Source organism: Myodes glareolus, chromosome 9 (assembly GCF_982192425.1).
Source record: "Myodes glareolus chromosome 9, mMyoGla1.1, whole genome shotgun sequence".
Classification (NCBI taxonomy): domain Eukaryota; kingdom Metazoa; phylum Chordata; class Mammalia; order Rodentia; family Cricetidae; genus Myodes; species Myodes glareolus.
In genome coordinates, this window is record NC_142034.1 from 96,232,621 (window position 1) to 96,246,453 (window position 13,833).

At 43.8% G+C, this 13,833-nt stretch overlaps 1 protein-coding gene across 1 annotated transcript; it reads left to right on the forward strand.

Annotated features, from left to right (window-relative positions):
• The first annotated feature begins 7,773 nt into the window (after positions 1-7,773).
• Positions 7,774-8,712, forward strand: LOC148121042 (olfactory receptor 1f45-like). The gene has a single exon (XM_087910788.1). The coding sequence runs from the start codon at positions 7,774-7,776 to the stop codon at positions 8,710-8,712; it is 939 nt and encodes a 312-aa protein (XP_087766914.1).
• Positions 8,713-13,833: the final 5,121 nt, after the last annotated feature.

Here is a 13,833-nt window from a genome sequence, read left to right on the forward strand (position 1 = left end):
CCACATCCTCTCCAGCATAGTTTATCATTGGTGTTTTTGAGTTTAGCTATTCTGACAGGTGTGAGATGGTATCTCAGAGTTGTTTTGATTTGCATTTCCCTGATCACTAAGGAGGCTGAGCATGATCTTAAGTGTCTTTTGGCCATTCGAACTTCTTCTGTTGAATATTCTCTCTTCAGTTCAGTACCCCATTTTTTAATTGGGTTAATTAGAGTTTTAGTGTCTAGTTTCTTGAGTTCTTTGTATATTTTGGAGATCAGACCTTTGTCTGATGAGGGGTTAGTGAAGATCTTCTCCCAATCAGTAGGTTGCCTTTTTGTCTTAAAGACAGTGTCTTTGCTTTACAGAAGCTTCTCAGTTTCAGGAGGTCCCACTTATTCATTGTTGCTCTTATTGTCTGTGCTACTAGGGTTCTACCTAGGAAGTGCTCTCCTGTGCCCATGTCATGTAGACTACTTCCCACTTTATCTTCTATCAGGTTCAATGTGGTCAGATTAATGTTGAGGTCTTTAATCCATTTGGACTTGAGTTTTGTGCATGGTGATAGATATGGATCTATTTTCATTCTTCTACAGGTTGACATCCAGTTATGCCAGCACCATTTGTTAAAGATGCTTTCTTTCTTCCACTGTATAATTTTAGCTCTTTTGTCAAAAATCAGGTGTTCATACGTTTGTGGATTAAGATCTGGGTCTTTGATTCGATTCCATTGGTCAACATCTCTGTTTTTGTGCCAATACCAAGCAGTTTTCATTACTGTAGCTCTGTAATAGAGTTTGAAGTCAGGGATGGTAAAGCCTCCGGAAGTACTTTTATTGTATAGGATTATTTTGGTTATCCTGTTTTTTTTTTGTTTTGCCATATAAACTTGATTATTGTTCTCTCAAGGTCTGTGAAGAATTTCGCTGGGAATTGATGGGGATTGCCTTGAATCTATAGACTGCTTTTGTTAAAATTGACATTTTTACTATGCTGATCCTCCCAATCCAAGATCATGGGAGATTTTTCCATTTTCTTGTATCCTCTTCAATTTCTTTCTTCAAAACCTTAAAGTTCTTGTCAAATAGATCTTTCACTTCCTTGGTTTGATTTACCCCAAGATACTTTATGCTATTTGTGGCTATTGTGAAAGGTGATGTTTCTCTGATTTCCCTGTCTGTATCTTTGTTCTTTGTGTATAGGAGGGCAACTGATTTTTTGGAGTTGATCTTGTATCCTGTCACAGTACTAAAGGTGTTGATCAGCTGTAGGAGTTCTTTGGTAGAGTTTTTGGGGTCGCTTATGTACACTATCATATCATCTGCAAATAATGAAAGTTTGATTTATTCATTTCATCTACTTTTTTGTTTGTTATCTCCATTTCTTTATGGCAGATTTTCACCTCCTGTTTAAGTTCCTCTATTGTTTTCATATAGTTCCACTTAGAGTCGATTTCTTCTATTTCTTCTGGAGTAGGGTGTTCAATTTCTAGTTTGGTGATCCCTGGATTCTGGTGATGTCATGTTGCCTTTCAGGTTGTTGGAGGAATTCTTGCATTGGCGCCTGCCCATCTCTTCCTTTAAATGAATCCCGGAGAGTCTTGGTGTCTTGGTTCAGTTTTTGCTGTGACTGACTCTCTGGATGGATCTCTTCAGTACAGGAGCAGGAACTGTTTCTGTCCCTCTAGATGGTACTCCTCAGCACCCTCTGGATGGAACTCCTCAACACAGACACAAGGAAAGCCCTCTGGATGGAACTCCTCGGCACTGAAATATTGATTGCTGGTATTCCAAGGACACAGGAGACAAAAGTGCGACCATGGGGGCAGGGTAGAGTCAAGTGGAACACAGAAGACCCTGCAGTAGAAGCTGGGCAGGTTACTGTGCTCTCTACCAGGACAGTCCACCCCGGATAGCACAGACTCACCCCCTTGTTCTTCTTCTTGACCAAAAAGAAGAACAACTCACGTCTGCTTAACATTAGAGAAGTGAGTTTGAAATTTCTTCAAAAATTGTGTGTCCTAGGATGATGTCCATATGACCACTGTCGATGAAAATAATATATTCATCTTGGATCATTTGGAGGAGAAACAGAAAGCAAACCCATCACTCATATTACAACTTCTTCTGCTTTTCTAAAATAATTCTGTACATAAAATAACTTCTGTATCCACTTACTTTTTCCACTTAATATTTTATTATATATTTGTTTTCAACAAAATCTTTCGGGGAATTTTTTACTTTACTTGTTCAAGTTTTCTTTCTGCATATATGTATGTGAACCTGGACCTGGAGTTACAGGCTGTTGTTAGCCACCATCTGTATCTAGGAGATGAATCCAGGTCTTCTGCAAGAACAACAAGTGCTGTAACCATGGAGACACCTCTCCAGCCCACATCTAACATTTTGACTGCAGTGAGATCTGACACTGTAAGAGAAGCTGAGCCCGGAAGTCTGACTGAAACCCTGGCTTTGTTCAAACGCAAGGGCTTGGGTGTGCTGAGCACTCTGCCCAGGACTTACATTCCAGCCCACTGTTATAATTATCCTTTCATAATGTTACTTTCTCCTCCCCAACCTCTCAGTTGCATTTTCTGTACATTGCATGTTGCCCTTACACCCATGATTTTCTTCCCTTAGTCACTTGATTACCGGGATTGCAGTCTTGTGCCATGACACTTTGATGTTTGCCTTAAAAAAAAGATGTGTGATGATCCTTACCTGTAGTCCCAGGCCTGATAAGGCAAATGCAGAAGGATTAAGAGCTTTTTTCAGCTGCAGTTTCATCATGATTGAGGCCACTTCTGCTGCATGAGTTCCCATTACAAAACATTTCCAATTTGTAAACAGTGCAATCGAGGTCTGTGATTTCTCTTATATTTGGTTGTGAGCCATGCCTTTATTAGCTGAGCCAACTCTCCAGCTCTAGTCTGTGATTTCTCCGGCACTGCTGCTGTTAGTTTTTACAGTAAACTGACACATAGACCTCTCTGCTGCACTGCCCTGTATAACAATGTCTCCATGTCTGTTGTGGATCCTGATAAATGTTTTCCTTTCTTGACCCTTTACCTTGTATTTGGCCACATAAGTTACAAAGGGAAGATGTGCTGTGAGTCCTGAGATTCTGCCTGCTGATGCTCCCAGTAGAGCCTACTCCCTAGAGGCAGACCCTGCCTGCTGAGACCCAAGAGGAACACAAGAGGGAGTATGAGAGACAGCAGGGGACGCCAAGTCCTGGTGACACAGGTGATATGCAGGCCAATGAACAGGAGAGGATAGAAGTTCTTGCATTGGAAACCCAAAATGGCTGTGCTCCTCAAGGATGGTTACTTCATAAAAATTAGAGATTTCATTCTATTTGGCTTTGAGATACGGTCTTTCTATAGAGCTCACACTGTTACTGAATTCATCGTCGTCTATGTGTATTTTGTGTGAGTTTGTGTGTGTAGACAGAGTCTCCTGTGACTAAGTCTGGCTCCTCTATGTGGCTGAGGCTGGCTTTGAAAACCTGATCCTCCTTCCTCCACCTCCCAAGTGTTGAGCTTACAGAATTTTCCACCGTGCCTCTTTTATACAGAAAGCTTCCTTTTTTTTAAACTTAAAAAAAGTATTTAAGTGTATGAGTGGATTCCCTGACACATACCTAGTGTCTGCAGAGGCCAGAAGAAAGCATTGAAATCCCTGGGATTAGATTCATGGATGATTGTGATCCACCATTCGGGTGAGCCACCACCGGTGGGTGCTAAGATTCGAACCTGGTGCCTGTGAGAGAGCAGGAAGAGTTCTTAATTCCTGAGCCATCTCTCCAGCCCTGACAAAAATTCTTAAAGAATCCATGGGTCTCAAGAATTTTACCTAATAGAACCCCCTTTTTACCAGTTTGTAAATAGATTCTTCAATGGTTTCAATTTCTCTTTTTCTATAAAATGGAAAAAAAAAACATATTACTTATCCCACTACCCCTTTTCAAACTGATTAATAGCATATGAATTGCATGTGCACGGGGCATGATCTCTAGGTGATATCCACCCGGATACAGATGACTAAACAGAGTGAAGGACGGAATATGACTTGATACACAGGCTCTGCATGGTGGACAAGAGCTCTGACAAAGTCAAGAGTCATGAGACATTTAATACAATTTGTTTCAGTTAGTCATGTGTCACAACTCCTTGAGGGGACTTCCCTCCTCACTAAGCAGAGGATGAGGATTTGGAACTCTAAGGAAGGAGGTCAGATGCTTCCCAAAGTCAGCAAACTGGGAGCAGTGGATTAGAAAGTGTGCACAGCTCCGTGAAATTAAGAAGCTTATTATCTTCCTATTTTATTTTATTTGTATTCTTTTGGAGACATGATCTCACTATGTATTTCTGGCTGCCCTGAACTCACTATATAGGACAATCTAGTCTGGAGCTCACAGAAATCTATCTGCCTCTGCTTCCCTGGTGCTGGGATTAAATTTATAAATTACAATGTACTTGTCTTAGTTTCTTTTATAGTGCCGTGTGGAGACACCATGACCAAGACAACTTATAAAAGAAAGCATTTAATTGGGAGGTTGTTTATGACATCCGAGGGTGAGTCCATGACCATCACGGTGGGTAGCCTGGCAGCGGGTGGGAGGCATGGCACTGGGGCCGCATCTGAGAGCTTACATCTGATCCATAAACTGGAGGCTGAGGGTAAAAGACTGAACCTAGTGTGACACACGTGTGACACACTTCCTTCAAAGACCACACCTCCTTATCTTTCCCAAAACAGTTCACCAACCAGGAGCCGCATATTCAAATATGAGCCAATAAAGATAATTCTCACTCCTACCAGCACAGTTTGTGTGTATGTGTGTGTGTATGTGTTGCACCGGGGACCTATAGAGCACTTGTGGATGTCAGAGAACATCCTGCTAGAGCCAGTTGGACTTTGTGGGTCCTAGGGGATCAGCTGAGGTCATCACGCTTGCTGGTTTGTGCCCATAACTGAGCTATCTCATAGGCTCTTGAAGTCAGTTTCTTGATTCTTACAACACTTTACATTCTCAACAGTGATATTAACTGGAACTGGGTGTGAGGAGGAGAATATGCTGGATTCTGACGTTCTCTGTACCAGAAGGGTGTTGCCTGTAGTTGCAATCATTACTCCACAATTTTCAGTGTAGTTTAAGTCCTGAGGAAGAGAAGCAGGTGACAGTCTTTATTGTTAGTGTTGGACCCCAAAGACACCAAGTAGGAGAAAGGACAAATTGCTCTCTGCTTGTCTCTAATGAGGCTCTCAGGGACTATGGCCCTCGTGGTCATGACACTTCCTCTGAAGAGCTTGACTTGTGACTCCCCAGATGTCCTTCTGCTCCTGAGGGCTGAGCCCAGGCTCCAGAGCATCCTGCATACAGCCCAACAACACCAATGACATTTCTCCTCCCTCAGAATAACAACTTCTGGCCAAGGAAAAGAAATGTGAAGCAAACCCAACACTTCTGGTGACATCGAGGACTGCCATCTGCTCTCAAAGTCAGGTCAGTAGGACTACATATTGCATATTATAGGTGACACCTTCTAAAGACACCTTTTCCTCTTAAATGGAGCAACATAAACAGTTCTGAGCTCACAGACCATTCTTTGTAATTATCTATTATAACCACCGCCTGTCTTGCCAGGTTCTGACATCCTGGCTGTGGGGAGTCCAGGATGGCTAAGTGTCTGCCCTTAGTTCTACAAGTTCATCCTTTCTGCCTTAGTTCTACAAGTTCAGCTCAGGGCACCTAGCCAAGAAGTCGTGGTCTAGAACTCCGAGGTGAGCTCTGTATGAGTCTAGAGAGCAGCACACTGTGATTATCACTCTGGGGGTGGCTTTGGATGAGGACTAATTTGGCCCACAGAGCAAACAGGAATATGTGATTTGTTCAGATTGGAGAGAATGGAGAATCCATGTTTCCTCCAAAGCCACATTGTTAATCATGGTGATGATGTCTATAATACTGGGTATTAAATGCTTGTGGGTGTTAGCATCTCGGTGTGTTTGTGTGCTTTGATGGGTTTATATCTTTTGTCAATATAGATTAATTGTACATAATGATGGTTTTATCATGGCAGTTTCACACATATGTAAATTTTGTGATCCCATGTAACTCATCTCATCCTTTACTGTCTTTGGCTTCCCTTCTGGTTTTGTTCTCCCTGGAAGTAGGTCCCCTTATACCTTAATGGTTTTTTTATTATTATGTATTAATTACTAAAAATAATGTTATTTAATTAAAATTGAAAAAACAGGTACAGTCTCTCTATATCTTGGCTGTCCTGAGACTCTTACATTTTTGGTTGTGAGCCTTGTCTTTAACGCTGAGTCATCCCTCCAGCTGCTGAGAATTTCTATGGAGATAGTCTCTATGTATGAAACTGGCCTTAAACTCACAGAGATCCTCCAGCCTCTTCCTTTTGATTAGTGTGATTGTAGATGTTGCAACCAATCTGGAGCATGTTTCTTTATTACGCTTTATTAAAAATTTTCAATATTTCCCTATTGAAAGAAATGTAGTCAGGCAGTAGAAGGCAATCGGGAAGCAGAGTCAGGTTGATCTCGATGAGTTTGAGGCCAGCCTGGTCCTCAATGCAGGTTCCTCACTACCCAGAGCTACACAGAGAAATCAAATCTCACAAACCAAAACAAATCAAAAACCCCCAGAAACCAAAAGCAACAAGCAAGCAAAAAACCAAAAAGAAATACTGTGTTTTTGTTTTTCTGAGTCTGGCATATTTCACTTATCAAGTTAATATAATTCCCATCAATTCTCCTTCAAATTATCTAATATTTGTACTTTTAAATAAAGAACCCCCGCACACACAATTTTTTTTTTAGCCGTGAATCCACTGAGAGACATCTAAACGAAATTGCATGCTATCCTCAGACTGACTGTGTAGCTCATGACCGTAAACTCTTGCTCTTCCTGCCTCTACCTTCTCAACACCGAGATTCAAGGCATCTACTGCTACACCCTCCCTCCTAAGTCTGCTAGGATTCTTATGTCTGTAATTTATCTTTGTTATGGAGAGAGCGTTTCTTTGTGTAGCCATGTAGACTGTCCTTGATCTGGTTTATAGATCAAGGCAGTATTGAACTCAGAGATCTGCTGACTCAGCCTTTCAACTGCTGGGACTGAAAGTGGGTACCAGCACCTCCAGGATATGTCTGTATTGTTTTTTAATAAATGACGCTTTTTTTAATTTTATGAAAGTGGAATGATGGCTCAGTGGTTAAGAGCACTGGCTGTTCGTCCATTAGCCCAGTATCCATAGGGTAGCTCTTAACTGTCTTTCACTTCAGTTCCTGGGTATTGGAAATTTTCACATAGACATTTATGCAGGAAAACACGAATGTACACGAAATAAACATAATAGAAAATTACACTTTTAAAAACATTAGCTGGTCAGGCATTGTGATCATGTCACCCATGAACTATGGATAGCCAGTCATGAGGATTCTAAGTTCAAGGTCACTCTAGTCAACACATGGAGACCCTGTCTCACAGATCCAAAGGGAAAACAATGGCAGAAAGTGCAAGCAGCACACATGGCTGACCAGAACCTCACTGCCATGAACTGTTCAGCATCCTTCCTGAGACACCACACACAATCCATTCACAAGCCTGCTTGCTGTGCCAGCGAAGAGTTGAAGCCACTGTGGCGAACAAAACGTTTGTGATTTTGCCAAGACCTCTGACCTATTTCTCTGTAATTCTAGTTGTCCAACTTCACCAGCATTCACACGTTTGAGGATTTAATCATCTTTGCCTGCTCATAGTCCAATGGTAGGTAGCAACCAGTCGAGTGTCTCCGAGTTCCTCCTCCTGGGACTCTCCAGGGATCCCCAGCAGCAGCGGCTCCTCTTTCTGCTCTTCCTCACCATGTACCTGGCCACTGTCCTGGGGAACCTGCTCATCATCCTGGCCATAGGCACAGACTCCCGCCTGCACACCCCCATGTACTTCTTCCTCAGCAACCTGTCCTTCGTGGATGTCTGCTTCTCCTCCACCACTGTCCCCAAGGTGCTGGCCAACCACATACTTGGTATTCAAGCCATTTCTTTCTCTGGGTGTCTCACACAGATGTATTTTCTTTTTGAACTTACAGACATGGACAATTTCTTGTTGGCTGTGATGGCATATGACCGGTATGTGGCCATCTGCCACCCTTTACACTACACAACAAAGATGACCCATCAGCTCTGTGCCCTCCTTGTGTTCGGGTCATGGGTGGTAGCCAGCCTGAATGCTTTGTTTCACACCTTGCTAATGGCTAGGCTCTCATTCTGTGGGGACAATATCATCCCCCACTTTTTCTGTGACCTGACTCCCCTCCTGAAACTGTCCTGCTCTGATACACACCTCAATGAGTTGCTGATTCTTAAAGAGGGAACTGTTACCACGGTCACCCCATTTGTGTGCATCCTGATCTCCTACATCCACATCACATCTGCTGTCCTGAGAGTCTCTTCCCCAAGGGGAAGATGGAAAGCCTTCTCCACGTGTGGCTCCCACCTGGCTGTGGTCTTCCTCTTCTATGGCACCATCATCGCCGTGTATTTTAACCCCACATCTGCACATTCATCTGAGAAGGACACGGCAGCCACCGTGCTGTACACAGTGGTGACCCCCATGCTGAACCCGTTCATCTACAGCCTGAGGAACAGGGACCTGAAGGGGGCTCTCTACAAAGTGGTTCATAGGAAGATACTCTCTTTCTGATTAATGGATACTGGGTCTACGATCATTCCCATGTAAGTAGATAATTTCTACATCATGGGCATGGTACAATTTATTTTTATTTTTTTTAAAGTCAATTTTATTAAATTATAAAAGTTTCCATTTCTGCCCCTCTTCCCAACACCCTCCCACTCCCCCCACTCCCTCTCCTCCTCCCTCTTTGTCCCTTAGGGCAGTCAGGGTTTCCTGCCCTGTGGGAAGTTCAAGTTCCTCCCCCCTCCCTCCAGGTCCAGGAAGGTGAGTATCCAAACAGACTGGATCCCCAAAATCCAGTATATGCAGAGGAAACAAGTCCCAGTATCATAGTCAATGGCTTTTCAGAAAGACTTCGGGCCAGCCACATTTAGAGAATCCGGCCAAATTCCGAGAATCTGGTTAGATCACGTCCTCGTTCAGTCCCAGTCCAACTGGCCTTGGTAAACTCTCATTAGATCCGTCCCCTTGTATCAGTGGGTGATAGCATCCCTCGCAGTCCTGATTTCCTTTTTCATGTTCTTCCTCCTTCTGCTCCTCATTTGAACCTTGGGGGGCTCAGTCCAGTGCTCCAATGTGGGTCTCCGTCTGTATCACCGTCCTTCGCCAGATGAAGGATCTATGGTGATAAGCAAAATATTCATCAGTATGGTTATGGGCCAAGGCCAGTTCAGGCACCCTCTCCTCTGTCCAGAGAACAATCTGGGGGATCTCTCCTTGGACCTGGGATCCCATATATAATCAAGTCTCCTGTAAACCCTAAAATGACTCCCTTAGTTGAAATATATTCTTCCCTGATCCCATATTCATCCTCCCTCCCTTCCCCCATCCCAGGCCACCGAGCTTTCCCCATTCCTCCCCTACTCCCTTCTCTATAACCCTCTCCCCTTCCAACAACCCTCCCACCCCCCCCCCCCATGCACCCGAGGTTACCTGGGACTCTTGTCTATTTCCTACCTCCTGGCGGATAGCTAAATAATCTTCATCAGGTTCATCTTCTTATTTAGCTTCTCTAGGATCATGAATAATAGGCTCAAAGACCTTTAATTATGGTTAGAATCCACTTATGAGTGAATACATACCGTGTTCCTCTTTTTGGGTCTGGCTTACCTCACTCAGTAAAGCATTTTCTATTTCCATCCATTTGCATGCAAAATTCAAGATGTCATTGTTTTTTATCGCTGAGTAAAACTCTAATGTGTATATGTTCCACACCTTTTTTAACCATTCTTCTATTGAGGGGCACCTAGGCTGTTTCCAGGTGCTGGCTATTACAAATAGTGCTGCTATGAACATAGTAGAACAAATGCTTTTGTAGTATGTTAGGGAATCTTTAGGGTATATTTCCAAGAGTAGAATTGCTGGGTCCTGAGGGAGGTTGACTCCCAGTTTCCTGAGAAACCGCCACACTGATTTCCACAGTGGTTGCACAAGTTTGCATTCCCACCAACAATGGATGAGTGTTCCCCTCACCCCACATCCTCTCCAGCATAGGCTATCGTTGGTGTTTTTGACTTTAGCTATTCTGACAGGTGTAAGATGGTATCTCAAAGTGGTTTTGATTTGCATTTCCCTGATCGCTAAGGAGGTTGAGCATGACCTTAAGTGTCTTCTGACCATTCGAAGTTCATCTGTTGTGAATTCTCTGTTCAGTTCAGTACCCCATTTTTTAATTGGGTTAATTAGCGTTTTAGTGTCACGAAGTACGCTGGAAAGTCCCGGGCAAATCCGAACTCCTGTATATGCGGGGCTGAGCGGTGCCGCTGAGCATTCTCTGTGGGCTAACACCTGAAACTCCTGCTGGAAAGGCTGGTCCAGGCTTCGCACGGAATCCTGGTTACACGGGACTGTTCCAGTCTCTTGTCATAAATTAGATAGCTCCACCTTATGGGGCTTCGTCAGTAGAAGATGTGCCTTTAAGTTTGAGGGCATTGCTCTATTGGAGAGGTCCATGTGCCTAAGATGGCTGCGTGCCTCTTCTTAGGCACTCAAACTTCCCTCAAAAGTCAAAGTCTCCCTCTCTTTGGAACCTTTTTTCCTGTGGGTTTTTGAGACAGGGTTTCTCTGTGTGTCCTTGGCTGTCCTGGAATTCTCTCTATAGGCCTGGCTGGCCTTGGGGTCACAGAGAGCCACCTGCCTCTGCTTTCTGAGTGCTTGGGATTAAAGACCTGTACCACCACTTCTCAGCTTTTTGGAGTCTTTTAGGTTAAGCAAGTCTCCCCTTCTTTCCCCACCCTCTGAGAAAATCCCTGGCGTCACTGTGCACGGGAGGCCACGGAGTCCGCTGTAGGCCTTCCCAGACTCCCGCTGCGTCCACTTCAGACATGAGTTGTTTGGGACTCGTAGGCCAACACTGCGCACCTTGGGTGCCCTCAGCAAAGCTAGGATTCTGACACAGGTTATATTGGAGACATGATTTCGGTAAACAAGTACACAAATGAGTGCCCTCTTTTAATTTCTTTTGAGTGGGAAAGAGTATATTTTGAGCAAAATTACTATTGCATCCAAAATAATTACATCATGTTCTATAATAGAAAACAATGCTAGGTTTAGGAAAAGTTATGCTTTTAGTCCATTTTTATAAAATAAAACCTAAGTTTGGCGGCAGTGGTGCATGCCTTTAATCCCAGCACTCAGGAGGCAGAGGCAGGAGGATCTCTGTGAGTTCGAGGCCAGCCTGGTCTACAAGAGCTAGTTCCAGGACAGACTCCGAAGCTACAAAAAAACCCTGTCTCAAAAAAAAAAAGAAAGAAACAAAGAAAGAAAGGAAGAAAGATAAGAAAAAGAAAAAAAAGAAAATGAGACCTTTTTGGGGGAGGGGGCTTGGGGAGAAAGCTAGTCCATAAAGTTCCTGCTATATAAACATGAGGACCTGTGTGTGACTCCCCAACGCCCTTATAAAAGCCAGGCAGAGTGGCACACATCTGTGACCAAAGTGCTGGGGGGAGAGTCGGACACAGGTGGAATAGCTTCAAAGTTAAGGGAGAGAGTGATGAAGGGAGACACAGGAAGTTGATCTCTGCATGGAACCCACAGGCACATGGGCACACACACACATACACGCATGCACATGTACACACATGTACATACACCATACATTCACCAAAAAGAAAATAAAAGCATTTTTATTGTTCATTAAGATTTTTTAAAATTTACTTATTTATTTATAAAAATTTCCACTTCCTCCCCTCCTCCCAATACCCTCCCACTCCCCCCACTCCCTCTCCTCCTCCCTCTCCAGTCCTAAGAGCAGTCAGGGTTTCCTGCCCTGTGGGAAGTTCAAGTTCCTCCCCCCTCCCTCCAGGTCTAGGAAGGTGAGTATCCAAAAAGACTAGGATCCCAAAAAGCCAGTACATGCAGACGAAACAAGACCCAGTGCCATTGTCGATGGCTTCTCAGTCAGCCCCCATGTCAGCCACATTCAGAGAATCCGGTTTGATCACATGCTCGTTCAGTCCCAGTGCAGCTGGCCTTGGTGAGCTCTCATTAGATCAGTCACCTTGTATCAGTGGGTGGATGCACCCCTCGTGGTCCTGACTTCCTTGTTCATGTTCTCCCTCCTTCTGCTCCTCATTTGGACCTTGGGGGCTCAGTCCAGTGCTCCAATGTGGGTCTCCATCTCTATCTCCATCCATCGTTGGATGAAGGTTCCCTCTGATCCCGCCTTCCTTGCTCACGTTCTCCCTCCTTCTGCTTCTCATTTGGACCTAGGGAGTTAAGTCCAGTGTTCCAATGTCTGTCTCTATCTTCATCCATTGCCAGATAAAGGTTCTATGGTAATATGCAAAATATTCACCAGTATGGTTATGGGTCAAGGCCAGTTCAGGCCCCCTCTCCTCTGCTGCCCAGGGAACAATCTGGGGACCTCTCCTTGGACGTGGGAATCCCTCTAGAATCAAGGCTCTTGCAAATCCTAAAATGGCTCCCTTAGTTGAGATATATACTTCCCTGCTCCCATATCCATCCTTCCTCCCCCCATCCCATTCCCCCAAGCTACCCCCAATCCTCCCCTTCTCCCTTCACTCTAACCATCTTCCCTTACTTCCACCCCCCCACTCCCCGTGCACCCAAGTTTGCCTGGCAATCTTGTCTACTTCCAATATCCAGGAGGATAGCTATATGATTTTCTTCAGGTTCGCCTTCTTATTTAGCTTCTCTGTTCATTAAGATTTTTAAAATTTATAGTGACACACCAGCAAATAAATAATAGAGAACTTCTTTGTGTTCCTCAAATGGCTGTAAAAAAATGCTGAATGTTGTGTGGGGGGGGTGTAGAGAAATTAATCCAGGGGTATATGTTAAAAATAATGAGAGGACAATACAGTGGCACATCATGAAGCCACCATGAAAACACCACAGTGGTTTTCAAAACAAATAGAAGGATTGAATACTCCAACCATTAACTTAAAGGTTTAAGCATGAAAGTCTGGGAGCACAGTCTCGAGGGCATGTTCATGTACTTGTATTTTTAGCATTACTAGCAACAACAATAATAATAACAATAATTTCACTGTCTTTGTTTGGCTTCAGAGATTGCTTCGTGGTTAAAGCATTTACCACACAGGCTGAGAACGTTGGTTCAGATCCTAATAAACCGTGTAATGCTGGATGCAGTAGCACGAGTCTGCAATTACAGTGCCAGTGCAGTGAGATATCCCATTGCTGTGGGATAATGTTCTTGTACTCTGTAACAATTTGTCACTTGTATTGGTTTAATGAAACTCTGATTGGCCAGTAGCCAGGCAGGAATTATAGGCAGGGTGACCAGACTAGGAGAATTCTGGAAAGAGAAAAGATAAAGATGCAGTCACCAATCAGATGCAGAGAAAGCAAGAAGAGTATGCCTACTGAAAAAAGTAACAAGCCACGTGGCTAAACATAGACAAGAATTATGGGTTAATTTAAGTTGTAAGAGCTAGTTAATTGGTGCTGGACAATTGTCTATACTCTGTCAATTATGTTTTAAATAAACGCTGATTGACCAGTAGCCGGGCAGGAAGTATAGGCAGGACAATCAGACAGGAAGTAGAGGTGGGTCAATGAGTTATTCTGGGAAGAGGGAAGCTCTCTCTACAGTCCTGTCCAGACACGGAAGAAGAAAGGTGTGACCTGCCCTGCTGAAAAAAGTAC

Bases quoted from the DNA above. Each gene is read 5' to 3' on its own strand.
- LOC148121042 (XM_087910788.1), top strand. From the start codon at position 7,774: ATGGTAGGTAGCAACCAGTCGAGTGTCTCCGAGTTCCTCCTCCTGGGA.